Here is a 25,085-nt window from a genome sequence, read left to right as displayed (position 1 = left end):
TTCCACAAGTTGACTGTGCGCTGCGTGAAGAAGAACTTCCTTGTATTTGTTTTAAACCTGCTGCCTATTAGAGAAAGGGGTCTTGGGTGCATAAACTGCATAATCACATGTTCTCCTCCTGCTCCAGAGTTGGTTTCCCTTAGTCCAGATGGTGAACAAAGCATCCTTAATCAGTTTTACCCTGCTGCTCATTCCTTTCCCCACAAGATCCCATGGGGCAGCCCGCAGTTTCTGGCCAAGGTGAATCAGAGCGCAGAATGCCATTACTCAGAGCTACCTTTGGTGCTCGGATTCTCTTATTATATGTTATGATCACCCTGGATTGGATGGACGGATGGATAGATATTAGGTCGAGAACACTGCAGGTGAGGCACCAAGCCCACACTTGGAGTTAATTAAGTGATCAATTTAGGTACATTTTAGAGGAAAAAAACTGATTCGGACAAATTCTTTGGTGACCTGTACCCTCTGTCTGATCCAATGTGAGTACGTGTGTGTGTGCACATGAGCAGTCATCTTGGATAACTGTACAAACCAGTGGAATTCTCAACCAAGAAACACCACTTGATAAAGGAGAACCAGGGTAATTATAATCAGCACATTCTCGCTCTGTGTCCCCTCCCTGCTCCTTTTCTCCCACCCCATATTATTGGGTCTGGTTCCAGGGGGGGCTCCCTGAATGTTCATTACATTGTATATCTCCTTTGTGCAATCAACGTCTGCTGTAATTCATGAATATATTTTGGTCTTCTCTTTGCTATGACTAGGAAACTGGCATAGGTGGGGAAACAGCTGGTGACACTGTGCTCAGATATGTATATAACCACTGTTTATGTTAGATAGAGATCCAGACTGCTCTGTGATCCTAGTGCTAGAGCCAGCCAGAATTTTTCAGGCAAATTCTTTATTTGCTAAAAAAATCCAGCTTTGGTTCAAGTGAAACTATTCATGTATTTGGGTCAAACTGAGCAAATACTTTTGTCTGGGGGAAAAAATTGAGCAAGTCAAAATGTTTTGTTTTGACATTTTCTAAATGAAATGTTTCAACTCTTTCATTTAGAAATTTAGCTAGCTTTGTTTAAAACAAACCAAGGATAATCCCCCCCCCCCAAAAAAAAAGAAATGAGGGGAGAAAACTATTTTGGGTCAAATGAAACAATCAATTTTTGTATTTTTCAGTTCAGCCACCAAACCGAAAAAGCAGTTCTTTGCTCAGCTCTACCTAGGGCAGATCCAGAGTCCAATGTAAATGAGAGGGGATTTGACCCAGTCTGTTGGCCCAGTTGTCCTCTCCTCTCCATAAATCTGGTGTAGGGGAATAGAGAATCAGGCCCTGTACTCAGCAGCGTTCTCTCCCTCACTTGTGCCAGCTGTTGATTTTTGTATATTCTCCCCACCTGGCCCTAAGCCCCAGATCAGTATGACAGCAGAGGACATTCCACGTGCTTAGGAAACTCCATTCAACTGTAATGACCAGTTCTAAGCTGAAGGAGGCCTGCTGGAGCCTACTTAGCTGGGATTTGGCCCCCGTGCTCATCCTGAGAGGCGAGGAAGGGACACCCCAGCAGGATGTCACTCTGCGTCCAAGCAGGAGAAATATCTCCTCTGTCCCTGCAACTTGAGTTAACTGACGTAGGCGTGCAGGCAAGAGGACCTTCCCCTGTTGCTTGTTGGAGTGGTTCAAAGGCAGGGATGGTTAGCTTATGAGCTTAACAGGGAAGCCAGAGCAATTCTTCAGTTTAGAGGGGACCCTGTTGCTTTTATGGTGGACGTGCTCATTCCTCAGTCAGAGCTAGAATACAGAGTGTAATGAACCCGCCAACCAGCAGCTCTTTCTCTTTACGGTGATGCCTTCCACTAAGGAGAAATAGTAGGACCTAGGGAAGGGTGGAGGGTTTTGATCATATGATTCAATACAGGCCTCTTACAGGATCAGCACTGATGGGCTAAGGGGTCTAGACTAACGGTTCCTGATAATAAGTGGCTCTCTTAGCTACTCTGGAGGTCTGAGCAAGCTGCCTGCAGCAGGTGTTATCCTCATAATACGCCTGCAAGTCAGCAGAAGTTTGAATTCAAGCTGGGGAATGGGTGGCAGGACGCAAATGTCCTTTGCCTTCGAACAAACACAAACCTGCTATGGACGTACTAATCGAATGCACAGCACAGGACCCCCGGCATCTCAGAGGAGAACTCTGTGTGCAATGAGGAAAGTGCTATACACATGTGGCAGGCAGGTGGGTGTGTAACAGGGGATCTCAAACTGGGGGTCGGGACCCCTCAGGGGGTCGCGAGGTTATTACATGGGGGGTCGCGAGCTGTCAGCCTCCACCCCAAACCCAGCTTTGCCTCCAGCATTTATAATGGTGTTAAATATATAAAAAAGTGTTTTTAATTTATAAAGGGGGGTCGCACTCAGAGACTTGTGATATGAAAGGGGTCAGCGGTACAAAAGTTTGAGAGCCCGTGGTGTATAAGATGGACTCTGGTAACAGCTTCAGCAAGGAGTATTGGGTTAGTATTGCACCAGAGAGCCTTGCTGAGTAGCAGCCCTGTGACAACTTCCATCAACCAGTGGTGGCCATGTGGGGAAGACTTTGCTGTATCCAGTGGCTAATGCCACCCATGCACCAATAGTTAGTGGCCCCAGGGAGATGGCCTTTGACCAAAGCCATCTCAGTATTACATTTTACACAGATACATCATATGTAGAGATGGGACCCTCCCTTGGGAAGATTCTAGCTTCTAGGAATGATGCAGTTAGAATGGGGTGAGGCTCTGACATCTCAGGAGTGGCTTGGCTCATTCTCTCCTGCCTAGCCATGATCACCTTTGCTCTGTGCAAGCTCTCAAGGGTATGTGATCTCTACGGGCTGGGTGGAATAAAGAAGCAGCAGGTTGTTAGACTGAGCACTCCCCCACACACACCCTTGCTATGGCTTCCCTTTATGAGTCAGTGTCGGGTTTGACTCTGCTAGGATTATTTTGAGGAGCTGTCAGCAATTTGGCAGAGATGTTGAGCCCCTGGGGCCTTTGCTACAGCCATTCAACTATCTATTATATTTCCATTAAGGACTTAACATATTATTGATGTGAAGCTGCTGTTTTTCTTGTCAATGTGTTCACGTCGGGGGCCTGCTGGGAGAGCAGATGAGGGGAGGTGTGAGGATGGGGGCGTGTACACGCTGTTTGTCTTGGTGTGTATGTCATGGGGGAATTATTTCATCCTGCATTTTAGCATGGCCGGCAGTCGGTTGTTGTTTAGCTGATAAACTATCTCTCCTCCCCACCATCCTTGGAATGGCGAATTCCATCTTATTGCCTTTTTTGGGAAGACTCTTTTCTGATAGACAATGAACCCTCACCAGCAAGTCAGCACAGCTCCGATCTGGGTGGGGCACGGTAGTTGGGAAACCTCTTGCACACTCCTGGAAAACAGCTGCTGTGTGGTGAGAAGCTCATTACCGAAGCCAGCGCATGAGTTTTACTGCAGATGCTGCCAGCTGCTGGGCTGTTCCCATTCTAGACCTTGTTCAGGTAGCACAGCCCTAGTTGTTATCTGAGGGTTGCTGTGTACGGTATGGGCCTGATGCAAAGCCTTTGGAGGTCAGTGGAAAGACTCTCACTGACTATGGATCAGGCCTTATGTGCAGGTAGAACAGAGGCCAAAGCAGAGAAGTGAGTCTCTCAACAAATCCACTCAGCACCTATGTGTAGGGTAGGCTGAGAGTTCATAAGGTAAACATCTGCAGCTGCCCTGTTCTGAGCTGGAGGGCATCATTATAGCCCCACTCTCAACCACAGACGCTGAGTTTAAGGCCTGAGTTTCCAAAGGAGCCCTAATTTGTACGGGTGCTGTGGCTTATCCCATCCCAGAATTCATAGAGAGGGTTTGGATGGGGGCCCATGACAATGGTTCATCATCCCCCAGTTCCTCTTCACTGTAGCTGACCAGTAAGTTACCAAGTCATCTCTTCCCCTCCCCTTTTCTCTCAGGGCACATCAGGCCAACGCTTGGCTTAGCTGGAGGAGGAACAGGAGGAGGCAGAGAAAGGGAGCACTCCCTTTGTTCAGTGGAGTGCAGTTCACGCCACTCAACTGGGACGTGTGGAATTAGGAACCCTGCCTAATGGGGGTGTTCTGTGAGGAACCGGTTGGACCCTCATGCCACTCAATGCTGGCGGGCCAAATTTTGAAGACTTCTGTTCATTGTTTATGGGAGTTTGCCTGGGTTAGGACTGAGTGAACATGAAAATTAGATTCTGTTCTCAGTGATGCTGAGTCACTCCGGAGTCACTCCAGATTTATACTGCTGGAACTGAGAGCAGCGTTAGCCCCACAGAAGGATCTCAGGGTGTAGCTTCCCAAATTCCATGAGCATTTGTAGGGCTGAGCAAGGAGCTCAGGGCCTGGCCCTGTAACTGCTGCTGTTGGGGATTTAAGAGAAGGAGCCAGTGTCAAAGACAGGCACTGGCCATGGCCATCGGGGTAATGTGTCTCACAGCTCTCCCTGCCCAGGGGCTCAGACACAATGGCGATGGGCATGGCAGAAGAACCTGGATAGATTAGAATAGCACTGAGCAGGCAGCGGACAAAGACTCCGTTTTTTCTGGCCTGCAACATGGCTGCAGGGCCTCCTCACAATAGCAGCAGCCTTAGTACCCTACTGGCATCTTCTGCTGATCAGGAGAGCTGTGTAAGTGGGACCGAAGGCTGTGTCCACATGGATATCCTGACGACACAGGTTCCACTGTGCTGTAAGAGGAACGGGCCAGGATTTCCAGCGTTGCTAGTTGTCTGTCAGGAAAGCTGCCCTAACTGCCTGGGTTTGTTGTTTGTTGTTTTTTTACACAGAGTAAAACACCTTAGCACCCCCTTTCCTAGATGGCAACGTTCCCAGTCCTCTGCCAAGTGCGGCCCTCCAAGAGGCAGATGCCAAAGTTAGCATCCAGAAGTGGTGTTGTTGCAACAGAATCTCAAGCCAGTTCCTGAGCTCAGTTACACTGGGGCAAATCTGGAGTAACTCCACTGAAGTCACTGTGGATGTGCACCAGTGTAACAGGTCAGAATCAGGCCCATTTCTTTGAACTAAATACGGTGGTGTTTTGCTGGTTTAGCCATGGCATTTCTTAAGAAATTTCACCGTATTGTTCTCAAAACTTCAAACATTATCATTGGCATGAGCTAGTCATTCACTCCTTCTTTAATGCATAAATCCATCCTATTTTCCCCACATGGGCCTCATTTTGGGCCTCTATTGGGGAATTCTCACATACGGGTTAGTGTGTCTGTCAGGGTGGAAGATGGGAGTTGATAAGGACAAAGCAAGCAATGGGAAGGATAGAACAGTGTTAGAGTCAGCGACTGTGATGGAAGGGGGGTGACACGCCTTTCACATGACATATACACCTGAGCTCCAGACCCCTGGAGTTCATATAAGATCCCATTCTGTGAGAAATGGGACATTTGCCCTGATGCCCTGCCAAATTCAGTGTCGCTGCACTCTGTTCGAAGGCTGCCACATTCCAGTCCAGAGGTGGCTGCACGTTGGTGTTGGGTGAGGTGGGTCAGGTGTATATAGAGTTGGTTAAGAGGCTGAGAAGCCTTTGGGATGAATATTAATGCACAGTATTGGGTAAAACTACAAGAAGGTGGGGTAGTTCAGGGGCTAGGGTGCTAAACTGATGCAAGGAGACCAGGATTCAATTCCCTGCAGTGCTCCAGACTCCCTGGGTGAGTCACTTAGTCTTTCTAGCCTCGGTTTTCTAGCTGTACAATGGGGATATTAGCAGTGTTCTACCTGGGAGGAGAGAGATGGTAAAGATTGTGAGGTGCTCAGACACTAGGATAATGGGGACCATCAAAGTACCATGAACAGGTCCTATTGTAGTTAGTGGGTGGCGTGCCCACAGCTCCCATTAAAGCCAGGGCTCAGTGCCTCTCAGGATTTGGCCCCATTTGGTGAACTCCTGGGAGTCACTTCAAGCCCCTTTTAATTGTTTTGTTTCCTGTTTCCTCCCCCTTCAGATGTACAACGGGACCCTTAAAAGAGAGACCGACAACCGACGCTTCAGCTCTTACAGTCAGATGGAGGGCTGGGGCAGCCGGCACCACAGCAAAGCCGTCTGCAGCCCCACCAGCCCCGGCGGCAACTACTGCCTGAAGAGCAGCCGGAGTGAGCCTGACCTATGCTGCGAGCCTCCCCGGGGCACGCTCAGGAGAAACCAGGCAGTGCAAAAGGCAACCCTGAACCGCCAGAGCATGTACAGCACCTGCAGCACCCACCATGGGACCACTAGGAAACCCCTCCCGGATCGCAACCTCTCCTGCCCTTCGGGCAACAAGCTGGACGCGCTGTACGCCCAGCCCGTGACGAGCGGCAGGCAGGACGGGGTGTATGGGCATTCTATGTCCAGCTCTAGGTGAGTTCCCACATGCCTGTGAGCTCAATGGATTAGCCTAGGACTTCTCTGCAGGGTGAAACCCCTGGAATTCAGGGGCCTTGGTCGAGTGCCTCTCCTGCTCGCCCTGCCACTTTGGGTTGGCGTTCATTTCCCTGCAAAAAAGCACCAGTTTTCATACTATGAGTCCAATTTCCAAATGACCAGCTCCCGGGGTCTGATCCTGAGAGGTGCTGGGTACCTGCTGAGTGCCACTGAGTCCCACTGCACTCCCAAACCAAGCCTTTGCTTAGACAGCACTGGCTGATTTCCGCAGGAGGTGAGTAAGGACGAGCAGACGCTCAGAAAGGGCCTCAGGATTTAGTCCAACTGTGAGTTTGTCCAGAAAAAGGACAGAGTGAAAGTACTTCACAGTCTGATCCCAAATTATGCTGTGATCTATTCTATTCTGCTCATTCCCTTCCCTATCACAGTATGCAATCCCATCAGACACTTACAAGTGTGGGAGGTATATGAGGGGTGGCAGAGGTGCTTCGTGTCCCAAACGTCACTTTCTTGCAAACATCTGCATTCAGAGATCGATGAGCCTAGCTTGTGCTCAGGAGGTGCTGCTCTGAGCCGTGGTGTTCAAACCTGCGTTGTCTCACTAGCCATTTCTCTGTTTGTGCAACACCAGCACAATAGGGCCCTGGTTTATGCGGTGCTGCCTCACTGCATAGAATGAATAATTACAATAAAAACAGCAGTCACTACAGGATCTGCCCGAAAGCCTTGCCTAATGCAGCCTGAGAGCATGACGCAGAGGTTGTGAAAATTCCATTTTGGGGGCCAGTTCATGCCCCTTGATCACCGCTGAGTTTTGACTCTTAGCTTTACACACCACTTGTAAATCTCCCTCACTGAAAATTGTCCACAGGTGTTTAGCAGGGTCTGAGACTCCATGAGCTGGGCTGTTGGCGATTTGGCTTTATGCAGGCGCAGCCTTCGCTACTTTTGCACATGCAAAATGTTACTCAGTTTAGCCACGGCTTTCCTTGTGGCTGGATGGCCCATTGCTCAGAGCATGGTGTTGTCCATTGGCTCATTTCATAAACCCTGTAATTGCTTTGGGATGGAAGGCCGCCATTTTCATAACTAGAAGGAATTCACTCCAGTTATGGGAAGTAGGCGGAGAGGCTGTAGGGTGAAGAAATACACCCAGTGAATAGTTGCAACAATGAAGATGTTTTCTGCATAAGGTGAATGTTACCTTTAAGTAATTGGTCCCTGCTGGGTCGCTGTTCCCCTACTGAAATTGCTGGTCTACATGAGCAGCAAAGAATCCTGTGGCATCTTATAGACTAACAGACGTTTTGGAGCATGAGCTTTCGTGGGTGAATACCCACTTCGTCGGTTGCATCCGACGAAGTGGGTATTCACCCACGAAAGATCATGCTTCAAAACGTCTGTTAGTCTATAAGGTGCCACAGGATTCTTTGCTGCTTTTACAGATCCAGACTAACACGGCTACCCCTCTGATACTGGTCTACATGGAACTTTTCTCATATGTAGAGATAGTCATAATTATGGAATGATATGATTCCTTGAAGAATGGCTGTGGTTTTCTGAAGATTTACTCCAGGGAGAACTGCCCTTGTGTCAGAAATGCTCTCCAATGCCAAACATCCCCTGGTTAGGGAGTGGTCCCCTTTGCAGAACCCTCCCAGCTTGGGGTGTGGCTCACCCTGCAGAACTGGTTCTGACTTGGGAGTTGTCTATCATGAAGCATTAGACTTGGCTTGGGAGGTGTCATCCTGGTAGAACTGGTTCTGGATGGGGAGTTTAGTCCTTTTTAGAATTGTACCTGGCAGGGGGGTTGTCCCCCACCGTAGAACTAGTTTAATTTGGGGAGTGGTCTGACTAGTAAAAGTGGCTCTGCCTAGTGAGTGCTGCCCTCTAGAGCGAATTGAGAGGAAGGACACTTCCTTTGTGTAGATCGGTTAGGGAGTTATTCCCTTTGAAAAGCCACTCTTGCTTAAGGTGACCAGTTGTCCTGATTTTATAGGGACAGTCCCAATATTTGGGGCTTTGTCTTATATAGGCACCTATTATCCCCCACCCCGTCCCGATTTTTCACACTTGCTGGGGAGATGAAAACTAGTTCTGATGGGGGTTGTTATTACCCTGGGTCTGGTTGTGGAGTTGTCACCTGTGCGTTTGTTAGGTTCTGTAGAACTTGTTCTTACTGGGGACGTGCCGTCTTTGTAGGACTGCTTCTGGGCTGGGTGCAGTTTGTTGCAGAACTCGATCTGGTTGGAGAGTTCTGCCCCTGGGAGACCTAGGCAGCATTTTGTTCTTTTGGAAGTACAGGTCTTTCTTGGGCATCTGTCCCCATCATTGAGAGGAGGAGTTGTCCTTGAGGAACTGGGCTTGGCTGAGTAATGGTTACTATTGAAGAATTTTCCCTGGTTGTGGCATTGTCCACTGTGTACTAGTGGTTCTTAAGGCGGAGTTTTCACCTTGCAGAACAGGGACTGTGTGGGGCGTTATCCTCATACTAGGAACGTTTTGTGTCAGAGAATAAGTTGTCTGCAATGAAACACTGGCCTTGCTTGTCAGATTGTCTCCCGTGAACAACTGGACATGGTTATGCAGTTGAATAAGTGGGCTTGCTCCTATGTAGAGCAGGTTCTGTGCAGTTATCCTCTTGCAGAACTGGGTTCTGGTTGGGAAGCATTCTCCCTCTTAGCAATCTCTCTGGACTGATGGTCCTCTCCAGAGATAGTCTTGGTTTTGGGGTTGACCACACTGCACTACTGGTCTTGTTTTGGATGAATTCTTTTTAGAACCGATCCAGGTTGATGCAGTGTATAGGCAGGCATTGTACCCCTGAGAAATTGAGCTGGATTGGGGTGTTTCTCTTTTGGAGAACTGTTTACAATCGTGAGTGGTCCTCCTTGTGGAACTGATTCTGATATGGGTGCTATCCCTGCTGTAAAACGATTCCTAGACAGAAAATTACCCCTAATGTAGAGCTGGTCTTGTTCTGAATGATCCCGCTAACCTATCTGGTTTTAGTTCCATCTGCTGCATCACTCCATTGTAGAACTGGCTGAGGTTGGAGAGGTCTTGCTGTGGAATAGGGTCGGGCTGGGAAAATGAAAATCCATCCTTTTACCCTGGGCTTTTCCTCAATAATTCTGAAGCTACCTTGGTGGGGACAAGTAAATGATACAGAGAAAAGAGGAGGAGGAGGAGGAGAAGTAGTAAGAAGTAAAAGGAAGAAAGGGATGAGAGTTGAATTAAAAAAGAACTACAAGCACATATCACAGTGGCTCTTAGCAAGAGAAGATGGAAAATATGGTCTATTTAACTTTTTGGTATGGCTATGGTATTATTTGCACTTTGGTACCAGGATGCTAAGTGCATTAGAATTGTAAAGCTAGCTGTACTGAGTAATCCCTCATACAGAACTGGATCTGGTCAGGGCATTATTGTATTTCTAGAACTATTCTTGGTTGTGTGTTTTCTCTGAGTTCTTTAGGAGACAACTCTTCCCCTTCTAGAAATGACCTCTCTCTTGTGCAGTACTTTCTGCATGGGAAGACTCCACTGATGTACCACTGGTTCTGGTTGGGGAATTGCTCCCCTTCCCTATCTGGCTGTGATGGAAGCGTATTGTCTCTCATAGATTTGGATTTTGGAATTGTTGTTCTTGTAAAACAAAACCTTGTTGTGGGTTTTCCCCTGCCTTGTAGAACTGGTTCTGTTGGGAAAGTTGACCCCTTGTAGAACTTGTTCAGATCTGCTTGTAGAACTTAGGCTGGTTTGAGAATTTTCCCCCTTGAAGACCTGTAGCTTCCCCCCCCATACACCAGGTCCTAGCTGGACAGTTTGCTCTGAAGTTATCAGGCGGACTCAGTGGTTATGGGAATAAAATCTTAAGCTTGTTTAACTCACAGCAGACAATCACCTCTTCATTCACCTCTGCTTCCCCCTTCACCTGGATGTAAAGCATGATATTCCTGTTCTAAGCCCTGGGGCATGGTGGGACTCACTGGGGGCCACATGTCCCAGCTCAGAGTCTTTGAGGGCTCAGAACATGCCTTTTGTTGTGCTTATTCCAATGGCTGCTGCAGCTGGTCAGCTCCCAAGTAGTGCCATTTGCATGTCCCTAGAGTGGAACTCTTTGCAGTCAGTTCCTCCTCCAGTCGTATGGTGTGTCACTCGGTCACTCGTTGCTGGCCATGTTGGCTAACTGATCTGTAGTGACTCTGCCCAGTTAGGAGAAAGCTCCCTTCACTCCAGTGCCACCAGTTTCAAAGTGAACGCTATGAGCAGTTAGTGAAGGGCAGGCTGTATATAATGCATGCTAGGAGCAAGGGCATATTTTGTCCCTCTCCAGCTGGTACACATAAAAGGACAGGAAACTACTACTGCCACCAACTAGGGGAGTCCTACCTTTAGCTGAAGCTGTAGAGGCTCTTGCCTGTAGCATTTCAGGTCCCAGATTCAAATCCCACCAAGCTAGGCCAGTTATCTCTGCTCCATGGTAGCCTGCCAGAGAGGGACTCCATGTTCTTCTCTGTAAGGCCAAAAAGGTGAGTTCTGATGCTTGCAGACCCTCGCTAGCATGAGGACTGCTGGACTTGAGCTGTAGCATGCACTGAATTTTGGAAGGGGAACAATGTCAGCCATAATGCCAGATGTGCACTGAGATCTTCTTTCAGGATGTGGTTGGCATGTTTGCTTTACCCCCACCATTCAGCTGTAGGCGGAAGAAAGAGGCTAAGATACATCTGCTGGGTACACCTTAAAATGTGTGGCTGTCGGTGGCAATGGCATGTGGTGACCCACTTGCCCCCATTGGTCAACATCTCATGGAGTAAATGCTTCATCACCTCAGAAGTGACGGCAGGTGTGGGCATGACCGTAAGTCGTATAGAGAATAACTGACAGAGGAGCACTGAAAACCTGAGCTAAAGAAAAGGGCCATGGGTATCAGACTGGATGCTATGGAATAGGCAGCAAAGCTGTTGACTCGAATGGGATCCTCTGGACTTGTTGCCTGGCCAGAATCCAGTACAAAGCCTGATACGTTCATCACTGTCCATGTGTGCCTAACACAAGACATCCTGGCAACACTGCCAGGGCTGTGCTATGCTAGCCTGGCCTGCATGGGTTGTGCCTGAAGCACTGGGTGCGCTGCCGCCGTAACTATGACAATATAAATTGTTCTTAAAAGTTAGAGCGCAACACCTCACTGATCTGTTATATCCAGCATTGTAGACTAGTCTCTGATGGAGGTCGTGGTGCCTGATATAGCTCCTTTCTGGAGATGACTGAGAGACTGAAGAGAGGTCAATAGCAGGGAATGTATCTATCCTCCCTGTCCAGGCTGATGGAACCATGGGGCAATACCAAACGTGGAGCCTAGCCCTGAATCGTTCTTCCCTGCTGTAAACTACCTCTGCAAATGACCATAGTTCGGACTGTCAGCACAAGTAATCACGGTCTGGTTCACTAGAGGCCAGAAAGAGTCGCCTGAAGTGTATATCTGTTTCCCAAAGGTAGAGTGATGCCTCTGTTTGTTATGACATCCATCACAGTTGGCCTAGTGGGGGTTCATACTGCAGTCGTTCATGACAGGAAGAAAACTGCCTCCTTTCAGTGTCTTGTGAATAGCACATTGGGGTTCATCTCTCAGGTCTTTAGCTCTCAAACCATTGAAACAACTTGCCAACAGTGACAGATTCTAAGACCAGAAGGGGCCATTATGATCATCCAGTCTGACCTCCTGTATGACACAAGCCATAGAACTTCCCCCAAAATAATTCCCAGAGCAGATCTTTTAGAAAAACGTCCCATCTTGGTGGATTTCCCCATCACCGGCAATTTTTTAATCAAGATGGGATGCTTTTCTTAAAGATCTGCTCTGATTCAAAACATGTATTATTTTGGGGAAATTCTATGGCCTGTGTTGTACAGGAGGTCAGACAGGAAGATCACAGTGGTCCAATCTGGCCTTGGAATTTATAAATCTATGAAGAATGGAAGGGAATCCGCCTAGCTAGCTGCCTATGGTGTCAAAGCTTCAACAGTAATTATTTGGGTGGATCAAAGATGAGTGACAATACTCTGAGCCATATTTGAGTTCCTAATGGTTGTGGAAAGGTGCTCAGTGCAAGGGGCTTTGAGTCATATGTTAGGAATCATTGGGCTTGTGGATATTATCTTCTCTGTAATGTTTTTAATAAACAATGAGCAGTGGCTTTCCTAGCTCCTCCCTGCTCCTTCGTCCCCAGGGCCCCTAGACTCTCAATAACAAGAAGAAAAGTTTCCATTTTACTTAGTTGCTCTGGTTGTGGAACTTAACCTGAGTGAGGAGTTGTTCCCTTGGATGAATTCCCCTGGAGAAAATGGATTCTGGTTGCTGACTCTTTCCACTGTGGAACTGGACCTGGTTACAGAGATTTCCCTCTATGGTTCTGGCTGGGGATGGATTTGACACTCTGTGGAAATGCCTGTGTGGGGAGTTGTCCTTGAAAAACTGACCCTGATGGGGATCTCACCTATAAAAATTGCCCCTGTGTTGAGAACTTCTAGAACTGGATGCCATCATAGCTGCCATCATAGCTGGCACTCATCAGCTGGTATGCTCAGGAGAATGGCCAAAGATTGAATGATCCCCGGAGATAGAACTTTCCTACTTTCCTCTCCTGTCAGCATGGATACAGTAGAGGGAGAAACTCCCCTGTCACAGCTCAGGCTGTGCCTGTTCTATTTGTGGAGGGAGGGCTTCAGTTCCAAAGCTACCATCAGCCTGGTAGAGATGGTCAGAATGGATTAGATAAAATGACACCATCCTGAACCTTCACCAAAACATGGCCCAAAGCAAACGTCTTCTGAGGTTCTGAAGGTTCAAAGTCAACCATTCCTGCCCTCATTTTATATGAGACTGAACTTTGTTTCTCGCTTAATAACAAAATCTCAGCAAGAGGGGCTATCCTTTATGGGGAAACCCTATAGAACTTAATAGAGATGAAACCATTAAGGTACCATGGAAGTTACTCTGGACAGTCTATACAATGTGATAGAGAATGACACCTTTCTGTGGATTGTTTAATAGAATTTAATAGAGGATCGTCTCTCTCTATGGAATTTCATAAGTTAATTTAAAAATTCAGTAGAAAAGATATAATTCTCTTTTAGTGTCTGCTGGATTTTCCCATCAGGAATATTCCCTCCATATGCTGAAACCAAGAAACATCCAGTTCCCAAAGACACAATGTCCTGACAGGATCTGATCGTGACCTCACTGAAGTCAACAGTAAAACCCCGTTGATGTCAATGGGAGCACAAACAAGGGAAAACATCATGGCAGAAGCTGAACTCTTGGATGCTTTGTTCCACCAAATCCCCTGAACATTTTAGTTTCACCCATCCTGTGACCTTCCATTTTCCACTTGCATTCAGTTAATTCTTTAAATAAAATTAAACAAACAATTGGACTGCTAGTGCTTGATTTTTCCTTGCATTGCACCTTGTGTTGTCATTAGCATTGTGAAGTGGGAGCACTTTCTACCCACTCTGCATAGGTGCAAGGCAGGAGATAATCAGGCCTCTCATTTCCAGAGCAGGGAGGTGCATTTTCAAAGTTTGGGTGGGTTTTTTTTCCCCAGGCTTTCCATCCCCCCCACCAAGTCCATACTCTCTTGTAACTCGCCTCGGGATTCTATAGACATCTACAATCATTCCATTGTCAGTGTCTATCAACAACTCAGCTTCAAACCTCCCTCTCTAGGCTCTTTTTCTGACAATAACATGGCCACAAACAACAATGGCTTTCCTTGAAACAAGCCGGTGATTTAGCACCCTGAATGTTAAAGTAGATGCTTATGATCATGGTCATCATTCTGAAATCTACAAGAGGTCACACACAGTTTCCCAGCCTTCTTTTTGTAAACAAACGGCATCATTCCATTATTATGGATGTCAGTGGGAGTAAGGACTGGGTTAAAAACTGAGTCATGACCTGAATACTTAGCCCACCAGGTTTCTTGAGTTCATGATGGTTGCAGCTCTCTTTGCATGGACCATACTGCAATATTGATAGATCTGTCTAGATAAACAAACCCATAAGATCTAACAGTAGTAGGCTGAGGGGCTGTTGCCTACTTGAATCTGGTGGCATCTTTCAAAGAAGTCATCAGCCTCTAAAGCATCTTGCACTTTGCCACGTGCTGACTGATCCATTCCTTTCCCTTCTTTTTGTTTAGAATATGCAATGATGAGTTGGATAGCGTGGCAATGACCATCCAGAAAGCCATACAGCTCCTGTGCTCCTCGGATGAGAAATCTCAAGCCATGGGTGCGTACTACCTCCAGCACACCTGCTTCCAGGATGAATCTGCCAAGCAAGAGGTAAACTAACTTGTTCCCAGCTGCATTTTCAAAAGTGGGCTCTAGGTCAGGGTGCCTTCATTTTAGAAGGTCCATGTGAGACATCTGGAGCCTGATTTTCAAGCAGTGCCAAATATCTTTATTTTCCATTGCCTTCAACTGGACTTCTGGGGCTTGCACTTTCTGAAAATGTGCCCCAAGGTTCATTAAGTGAGGCTTCCAAATATCAAGGCATTTTTTCCCAGCTGACAGTTTCATTCATTCATTCAATTCATTCATTCATTTATGAGCAGGTGGTTTCGCTAGCCCCTAGGCTCACAGCAATGAATTCCTTTCACAGGGGCTCTGGTTACTTTAGAGAGGTAGGACCAATTCAGTGCTGAGGCTAATTAAACATACCGGTCTACAGAGAGTCTGAGCTTGTGTGGCTGCTGCCTTCCCCCAGTCTCATCAACATGTATGTTACATCAATTCTAGGCTGCCTTAGACTTAGATTCATGCCCACCTCCCCTTACATATCAGCCTGGAATTTGGCCCCTTGATTCTGAGTGTGTATTACACCAACATACATGTTGCCTCTGAATGTAGCCTATGGTTTCTGGGTGCAGGTAAAGCACTAGGGAATGTTGTTATATCACAATTATAAGGTCATCTGTAGGTAATTTTTCACTGCAGTAATAACACTCATGAGGCCATATCCTCAGGTGACGGAAATCAGTGTAGCATGCTGAAGTCAGTGGGAGCAAACGCTAATTTACTGCAGCTGAGGATCTGGCCCATGGTCATTACTTGCAAGTCTTAATTGCTGACATCTGTTAATAATAATACCTAGCTCTTTTCATTGGTAGAGTGTAGAGTGCTTTGCAAAAGAGGAATCATTCATTATCCCTGTGTTTACAGAAGGGGAAACTGAGGCACAGAGCTGTGAAGTGACTTGTCCAACATCAAAGCAGGTCAATAACAGAGCCGGGAATAGAACCCAGTTGGTCCCAGGCCAGTGCTCTGTCCACTAGGCCACACTGCCTCACTACTCTGATACCCTAGTCATCAAGGCAATCAGCACAGACTCTCTTGACTACAGCTATCAACCCATTTGACTGCCTTGTGAAGAATGGAGTATTTTGGGTCTAGCCAGCTTGTAATGCTCAGGGTATCTTTTAATTTCCACTTAGTACACACTATGCTGTCTTCTTGCGTTAACGTCTATTGCCGTGATCTTTTAATGCAGCAGAGCAAATAGATGAGCTTTTCATGGGATGCTGATCCTTGTCTGTCTTCCCCTTTCACAGGTCTACCGGCTGGGTGGAATTGGCAAGCTAATAGAACTCCTCCGCAGCCCAAACCAAAATGTCCAGCAGGCTGCAGCTGGGGCTCTTAGAAACCTGGTCTTCAGAAATCCTGCCAACAAGTTAGAAACCCGACGGCAGAATGGGATAAGAGAATGTGTGAGCCTCCTAAGGAGAACTCCGAACACTGAAATACAGAAACAGCTGACAGGTACATTCAAGCAAACGAGAGATCCTCAGCTGGTGCACCTTAGGATAGCTACACTGACTTCCATACCAGCCTATAACACTTGGGGATCTGGCTCCTAGACATTGGGGCCTGAGTCTCACCTGCCTGGCACCTTGCGTTGCCATGTGCACCTATGCAAAGTACAACACTACCAGACCGGCATGACACTTTGCACTCACTTTCCCCAGGTGCAAATGACAACACAAAGTGCGAGGCAGTGCAGGATCAGGCCCCTGGATTGCTCAGTTTATCAGCTTTGTGGCTCTTGCACACGGTGGCAGGGGTTCCCAACCACTGGCCCGTGAATCAGGTCTAAGACTTAGAGATGACACCTATCCGACCAGTTTACCACCACAGCTGTGACCATTGAGGGCTTTTGAGCTATCAGGGCCTACGTGTGATCATCTGAGAGCTGTGTCCAGGGCATTCTCAAGGGAGGGTCCCATCCTCTGGCACTTAGTTCCCCTTCCTGGTTGGACAGGAGCTGAGATTTGGGGGTTTATTTCAGAGAGTATTGCACAGTTTGTTTAGAGTCCTAGGCTTTTCCTGAAGAGTTGAGTTCTACTGGGATCAAGTGCATGTGCTAACAGTGGGTCAGCCCGAGTTGTATTTGATTATAGTGTACTTGAGCCTTGGATAGATGGTCCACTCCCCTCACTGCCCCAGACTGAAATGTATACAGAAATATGATCTTTGAGGCTGGGACACCAGGCTCCATTCTAAACTGTAATAGGGGGCCTCTGTCCCAGGCCACTGTGATGCCTCTACCATCTCCCATTTAACTGTATATACTCAGAAACTAGAATTTAGAGTATGCCCAAGTCCCATGGTGGGTTAGAGGGCACATGATTAAATAGGAGGCAGTGAGCCTGAAATACAAGAGGTTTTTGTTGCCTGGAAAGGGTGGAGACCACTGAGCTAGTACAGTGCATTATGTGAGAACTAGGTTCAAGACCCTTCTCAAGATAACATGGACTAGGTAGAAGAGGTGACATTCTGGGTCTGTACTGGAAAGCTTGGTTTGAACTGTACACACAGCACTACACAGGTTGATCATGGAGTGGCATATTGGTTGGTTTCAGATGAAACTCCCTTTTCTGTTAGAGCCAGGGGTGGCTTCAGGCACCAGGCACGCCAAACGCGTGCCTGGGGCAGCAAGCCACGGGGGGCATCCTGCCGGTCGTCGCGAGGGCAACAGGCAGGTTGCCTTCAGCAGCATGCCTGCGGAGGATCCTCTGGTCCCGCGGCTTCGGCAGACCTACCTCAGGCAAGCCACCGAAGGCAGCCTGCTTGCCGTGCTTGGGACAGCAAAATACCTAGAGCCGCCCCTGGTTGAAGCTGGGATTGGACGGGGAGATTGGACCAGAGCATCTCTCTCCAAACCTGGAAGCTGTCTTGAATGCCTCAGTTGTAGACCTAGAGCTTGATCCTCTTCTTCTTTGCACAAGTTTTCCATGGATGTAACTTTCATGGAGTTATTCCCTAGTTACAATGTTAGTGAGAGGAGATTCAAGCCTTTACTGCATCGAGACCTTGAGGTCATGTTTGTCTTGCACTTTCTTTCTAGGGCTGCTGTGGAACCTGTCCTCCACTGATGAGCTGAAAGAAGATTTGATACACGAAGCCCTCCCTGTCTTGACAGATTGTGTTATCATCCCTTTCTCGGGCTGGTCTGATGGGGTCAGTAATAGGACAAGAGAAATTGTTGACCCCGAGGTGTTCTTCAATGCTACAGGCTGTTTGAGGTAGGTCAGCAGACAAGCATCACTCACACCCTTTGAGGCTATGCTAACAACTGGCCCCTTGTGTTGATGAGTCTAAAATGGATTAGGGAAAACAGGTGCCATATCTACACAGCTGGCAGTTAGACACAAAAGTAAGATTTTCCATCTTTGCTGGAAATGCCACCCTCCTCCGAATGCTCCTTCATAAATAGACTTGGAAGGATTAGATTTTTATTGGTAAATGTCAGTGAACGTTGATTTCACCATACACACCCAAACTGATGAAAAATATTTCAATCGATAATAATCTCAATTTACAGACAAGCAAAGTAAGAAAAATGTCTCTTGAGAACTTATTAGAGTTTGATTTAAGGATATTTACTTTGTATATTTTGACGTGATGTTGACAATTTGTATTTTAAGTTATAAACCTTTGACTTTTTGAATCTCAGCATCTATTGTCATTAATTATTGTCTGATTTCCCAAAATTTCCTGCAACTGTGAACATTTAAATTGATAAAAAAAATGCTTAAAATAAGCATGATTGATATTATCCATCAAAATTATAAGAACATAAGAACGGCCATACTGGGTCAGACCAATGGTCCATCTAGTCCAATATCCTGTCTTCCTACAGTGGCCAATGCCAGGTGCTTCAGAGGGAATGAACAAAACAGGGCAATTGTTAAGTGATCCATCTCCCATTGTTCACTCCCAGCTTCTGGCAGTCAGAGGTTTAGGGAAACGAAGAGCATGGGGTTGTGTCTCTGACCATCTTGACTAATAGCCGTTGATGGACCTATCCTCCATGAATGTATCTAGTTCTCTTTGGAACCCAGCTATACTTTCGACCTGCACAACATCCTCAGGCAACGAGTTCCACAGGCCAACTCTGTGTTGTGAAGAAGTATCTCCTTATGTTTGTTTTAAACCTGCTGCCTATTAATGTCATTGGGTGACACCTGGTTCTTGTTTTACGTGAACTTCCCTATTCACTTTCTCCACACCATTCATGATTTTAAAAAGTTACAAGTGAAATTCTGCCAAGCCTATTCATAAAGTTTTCATGGTATCTAGAGCTAGATGAACATTTTCCACTGAACTCGTTTTTCAACAGAAAATTGAGTTTTTGATAAGATAAAAAAATTTCACAGAAAGTGTCTTGTTTCCTTGAAAAGTTTTGATTTTTCATTAGAAAACTTTTTGAAAATTTTTAGCCAAAACAAGGAATTTTGGGTGTGGGAAAGAGGTTGGTAGGTTTGGGCCAAAAATTTTCAGGTTTCAGCTGAATTTTTTTAAATGTTGATTGCCAAAAAAACAAAAACAAAAATTGTTTTCCGTTATTTGATGAAAAGTCAAAATTTTCTGCGCGGGACTAAACCTCTACATTTTCGATCCAGCTCTAATGACTATCTCTTGCCAGCAAATTCCAGCTGATTCCCTTTTTTTATACTGGATCCTTTCATTCCAGTTACAGTCACTGGGTGTTGGCCCATCCCAGTGTAAGTGTCAGTGTCAAAGTGAGAGGCTCATATATGGGCATGGGATGGTTTTATTTCTTTCTTGGAAAAGCCAGAGATTTTCTTAGCATGAAGATCTTCGTCCTGACTTGCAGTTTCTTCTACCAGCCTCCAGCTCCCCCACAGGGAGTTCACGTTGGGAACAACTCAGTGGGGAGATGAAAAAGCTGTATAATTAGGTACTTTAACGAACTGAAGCTGTGCCTTAGGGGGTGTAGCAACAGACCGCGCCCTTACCAGACGCACTAGCTAATGGGAGCTGCATTCTCTTGTGAAACTGACTAGGCGGACTGCAGAAGGGACTGCAGATTTCTCTGCCTGTCACTATCAGCCCCCAAAAGTCTCAGCCCTTTGAGGCTAGAGATCACTTCTGAAGGACAGTGCGTTACTGCCTCCATCCCTCTCTTGGAGGAGAACTTTCCGTGCACAGTTACGCAGCAGGATGGTTCTTGTAAGCAGGGCTGTCATCTGCTCAATCCCTCTAAAGGCACTGGAGCTCAGATATGCGGATACGTGTTAATGGAGAAATGGCAGTATCAGAGGATACTGCAAAAATAGCCATCCAGGGGGCAGGGGCAGTCTTCTGTGCACTGGTTTGTCATTTCTTGTGCCCGTAATGCATAGCAATGCCATGGAGATAGTGCCAAACTTGAGGTCAGTTTGGGCCTAAAATGGGTCTGTAATAATATCTGATCATTGACAAAAGCCTAGCCACTCAGGTTTCTTAAGAGTTTCTGTCTGGCAGGTGTCTGTGAGCTATTGCAAACCACTCATTTGTGAGCTACCGGTGCATTAAAACAAGATCATTTCATGCTGCTGCTAAAACTCTGCTGTCTTAGCCGACACTTTATCCAGAATATAGTGCAGTGAGACCACCACCACTTAAATCTAAGTTTTGCCGCTTTTTCTTAAAACCTGGTGTCCCCTGTGTGAGAGAGATGACAAATTCCTGAAGTATCCAGGACAAGCCTTATTGGATCAAGCTAAACCTTACTGAATTCAGTTAAAGTATTTTAGGAGTTCATATCGTTGTGAGATCGTATATAGTGTCTCTAGGGGAGAGACATGACTCATGTAAACCCTGGGAAATGTTAGGAGCTTCAAAGGAGACTTTTAAACAATGTACTTTTTGAAGCTTCACCTTGAGGAGGGGACCTTTGTGTGCTGGTCATGGTGGTCACCTGTCACACGGAGACAAGATCAGAGGCCCAGACAGTAGAAAGGAGGGACTCAGAGAGTCATGGGGGTTCTTGTTCTGAGAAAAAGGTGTTATGAACTGATAACCACAGAAAACCCTCTGTGAGGTTTGAAGGACTGGTCACCAGCCTGAGCCCCTGTTGGATTTCGGGGTGATCTCTGGTAAGCTTATTACCGTGCATGTCAGTTGTTGTATTGATTTAATATGTTTTCTCTGTAACACTTTCACCTTAAGAATAAATGTGCTTGTTTAGAAAGAGCAGTGTGGTAATGATGCTACACTGACCTACGCCAGTTGAAGGTTGCTCCTGGTTCTCTATGGCAATCTCCAGCTACTCATTTTTCAACCCTCTCTCTGGAAATAACTCTAAGCAGATATCCTGCATGTCCTCACTGTACATACATTGTCTCTAAGGAAAAATCGTATACTGGTAGGATTGTTCTCTCTAAGGGAATATCTTCCCTCTGGACTTACCCTAAAAGGAAAATCTCCATGGATGAAATTCACCCCTCTGGAGAGTAATGTGACAAGGCCTATACACCATCTAGGTCCCACTTTAATCGTCAGAGTTGAAGTGGGACTTAGGTGGTGCATTGGCCTTGTTCGATCCCCCTGCAGAGAGGTGAATTTCACCCTATAAAGGCAATCCTTCCAAGCAGGTTGAATTCAAACAGAGTTATGTGTGGAGCTCAGTGGCTGATGGAAAATACCCAGCTAATGGAGCTGCTTATCTGTCTTGCTTTATCTCCCTACATTTTATAAAATGTCTTCCTTCAGAAACCTGAGTTCTGCAGATGCTGGACGTCACACCATGAGAAACTACCCTGGCCTGATTGACTCAGTCATGACTTATACCCAGAATTGTGTGGCTGCTAGCCGGCCTGATGACAAGGTACTAGACATATGAGCTTCTCACTTACACACAGTTCATCGGCCTGTGCCTAGCCCTAGCCTCCTAGTAATACACCCTGAGCACTGAACCTGCACAGCTCTTTTGATAGTCCGGCTATTGAGTTTGGTGCGCAAATGGATTCAGAGCTCTTTTGAAAATTATGGCCTACATGTCACAATAGTCGCTGCTGAGTGCTGGACGCTTCTGAAAATCTGGCTCTGATTTAGAAGTGAATTGGAAGTGAATTAAACTAAATCAGATTAAGGCAACTCTAACTCCAAATAAGAGCATCCACACAGGGATTTAATGTGGTTTAAGTAATCCTCTTTAAAAATTAATTCAGATTAACTTTCTGGAATGTCCCCATGTAGACAAGCCGTAAGAAAAATCAGAGTAAGGACCTCAGAGTTTGGTGTATTATATTTATGTTCCGGCAGCAGAGTTTATCCACCTTATACTGCAAGATGTCATTGACTGTCACTAAATATTGTTACAATGTGCATACTGTTCCATGTTCCTGTCTGATAGTAAAACTGTTGTGTTTTTTTGTGGGCTGATTTCAGTCTGTGGAGAACTGCATCTGTATCCTGCACAATCTGTCCTACCGCCTGGATGCCGAGGTGCCCAATAAATACACCCAGCTCAACCACGTGGCCAGGAATGCCTATGTGGACAAGACCCTCACAGGCTGCTTCAACAGCAGGAGTGGGAAGCTGGAGGTAAGATGTGCTCCTGATTCTGAGTGCTTGCAAAATGCACCGTTCACTCTGCCCCAGTCACTGGGTTCGAGTGAAGAGCTGCCCTGCCCCTGCATTATCAGGGCCAGAAAGGGGGTCTGAGGAGTTACATAGGAGTCACATGTCCTCCAGTTGGTACACCTGGGCGAGTTGAGAGGCTGGCAGCATATGCCAGACCACACTAGATGTGTCGTCTGTATGCAATAGGTGCACGGGTGCATGCAGATATTTATACGTGATCGACCGCCCAAGCCACCAAGGATAACGAAGTGTGATTCGTGTAGAAAATGCCAGGCTCCTGGATGTCAATCTTTTACTTTCCCTTAGAACGATGAGTATGTTCTACCCATTCCCGATGAGGAGTACAAACCCAGAGGGCCCAGCTGGCTCTATCATTCTGATGCCATCCGCACATACCTGAACCTGATGGACCAGAGCAAGAAAGATGCCACCCTCGAGGCCTGTGCTGGGGCCCTGCAGAACCTCACTGCAAGCAGAGGACTGGTGAGCGCTCTTCTCTCTATTTCTCTCTCTCTCTCACTCTCTCACACACACCCAACCACCCACCCACCCCCCAATGGGCTCTGCAGGGGACAGACACCTCTTCTAAATTGCAGAGCACCAGTAGAATTGCTCCACGTTTTCTACTACAGCATTAAACTCTAATGCCATTACCCGCACACATTCGACACAGAGTGCACTGAGGATTTAGTCCACGGATCCGCTGGACACACCCTCAACACTCCCCTGGCTAGGGCTGACACCCCAAACCTTCCTCCACGCTAGCAACGATGGACATAGCTGCACAGCACACACTCTTCGTGGCCTTCACCCAGCAGAAGTACCCTGGTTGTGTTGTCTTTTGAGGTCTGTGTGTCAAAGTAGGAAGGATTGGGCCTAAGACACTGTTTGTATGTGTGCAAAATAGGGGATGGGCATGGTGAAGATCTGGGCTTGTTCTTGCCTAAACTTGGTTGATTTTAATTTGAGTGAGATGGCTAGGTAGATCGCAGTTCGTTTTATAAGCCGACTCCCCCAAGATGGATAAGTAAAAATGGAAAGTTTTTATGACCCGTTCATAAGCTGACCCTATAATTCAGGAGTTGGCAAACTTTGGCTCCTGGGCCATCAGGATAAGCCGCTGGTGGGCCGAGATGGTTTGCTTACCTCGAGCGACTGCAGGCACAGAGGTAAACCTAAGTAAACAAAGTGTCCTGGCGCGCCAGCTGCTTACCCTGATGGGCCGGGACAGCAACTGGTGGGGAAAATTTTGGAGGGGGAGAAGCTGGGAGTCAGGGGAGTAACCTCTATGGCCACTCCCCACTTGACCCCACCCCTAACCCAGGACCTCCCCACATGACCCCTCCCCATGTAACCCCTCCCTGCCCCACCCCTACCCCAGGACCCCTGCACTCTCCCCATTCCATCCCTTCCCACATTAGCTGGGGCGGGTCAGGAAGGATGTCTCTGGCCTGGGCGGAGCTGCTCCGGCAGGCTGGGCGGCACGGCCACAGCATGCTCCGGCGGACCAGGCAGCACTGCCACAGCCTGCTCTGGGGGGGTGGGACCGAGCGGCATGGCCACAGCCTGCCATCCCCAGAGCTGCAGCTGCTTTGGAGGCTGAGGGAGAGCAGGGTGGCCAGAAGCAGAGAGACTCTGGCCCTTCCTCTTCCCTTCTGGTTCTGCTGGCTGTGCTGCCTCTCCTTGCCCCCTCTGTTGGTGGGGGTGCATCCCACCTCTCCCTCTCTATATGCGTTCATAAGCTGACCCCTTCTCTGATGTTTCCCTTTTTTACCAAAGAAATTCAGCTTATGAACGAGTATATACGGTAATACATAGGTTGGAAAAAGAGTGTTTGTACATTTGGGTATAGTGCTTGGATTATCCACAAATACAAAGTTAGTTTTTTAAAAGTCATATGATACATAGAGTACATAATCAACAATAACCCAAATTTAGGTGAATAGATTTAACAATACACTTTAGATATTAGAATCCGAATACTCGGGTACATCGCTCATGAAAAGTTGTACAGAGATTTGATTGTGGAAACCAAAATATATCAATGAGTGGAGATTGTCCCTCAGTAATTGAGAAGTAGGTAGGTTATCCATAGAAAATACAATCCACGAGGAAAGTATTTGTTACTTTCCTGAATGCGCTTCTCATCGGCACTCCAGCTCATCCCTCCTGGTATTGCCGACATCCAGTGATGTGTTCTATGTAGATGTCCCTTGACCACCTGATTGGTGTCCGACTCCATGAGTTGCCTCATCAGCCGAGCTGCATTCTCTCAGCACTTGCTTGTTACTGGGGTCCTATGCGCACACAGCACAGAGTTATGGCATCCCACCCAAAGGCCACCTGATGATGCCTCAGGGGAAGTCTTCTGCTGCATGTCTAGTTGGTAAAAGGATGAAACTAAACTGCCAGCCTTGATTTGCTCAGTCTTTGGACATGAAAAGCTTTGATTTCTTTCAAATCTGAGAAAATTATCCCTTTTGTCAGTGGGGTGAGGATCCTCAAAGGGGCATAGGGAATTTGACTTTCAATGGGAGTTGGGTAGAGCTGGTTTGGGAAACTTTGATGGAACCACATGCCACTGGGATATGCAGCTCTGCCTAAATCAAAACGCTTCATGACATCAGGTTGATTTCACTAGAACTTTGGCAGTTCTTTATTTTTGTGGTTTTCTTCCAAAACAATGTTGAAACATCT

At 46.9% G+C, this 25,085-nt stretch overlaps 1 protein-coding gene across 2 annotated transcripts in view; it reads left to right on the top strand.

Moving 5' to 3' along the window:
- PKP1 (plakophilin 1) overlaps positions 1-25,085 on the top strand; it is a 67,606-nt gene that overhangs the window by 28,556 nt on the left and 13,965 nt on the right. For both annotated transcript variants that reach the window (XM_039537679.1, XM_039537680.1), the window contains 7 exons: positions 6,025-6,419; positions 14,657-14,801; positions 16,070-16,277; positions 17,863-18,040; positions 21,516-21,630; positions 22,194-22,349; positions 22,695-22,871. In XM_039537679.1, the coding sequence (XP_039393613.1) occupies positions 6,025-6,419; positions 14,657-14,801; positions 16,070-16,277; positions 17,863-18,040; positions 21,516-21,630; positions 22,194-22,349; positions 22,695-22,871 (1,374 nt within the window). The remainder of the gene's footprint in view (positions 1-6,024; positions 6,420-14,656; positions 14,802-16,069; positions 16,278-17,862; positions 18,041-21,515; positions 21,631-22,193; positions 22,350-22,694; positions 22,872-25,085) is intronic.

The sequence above is a fragment of the Mauremys reevesii genome, linkage group 4 (assembly GCF_016161935.1).
Source record: "Mauremys reevesii isolate NIE-2019 linkage group 4, ASM1616193v1, whole genome shotgun sequence".
Taxonomy (NCBI): Eukaryota; Metazoa; Chordata; order Testudines; family Geoemydidae; genus Mauremys; species Mauremys reevesii.
This window is presented reverse-complemented; position numbering and strand designations above follow the sequence as displayed.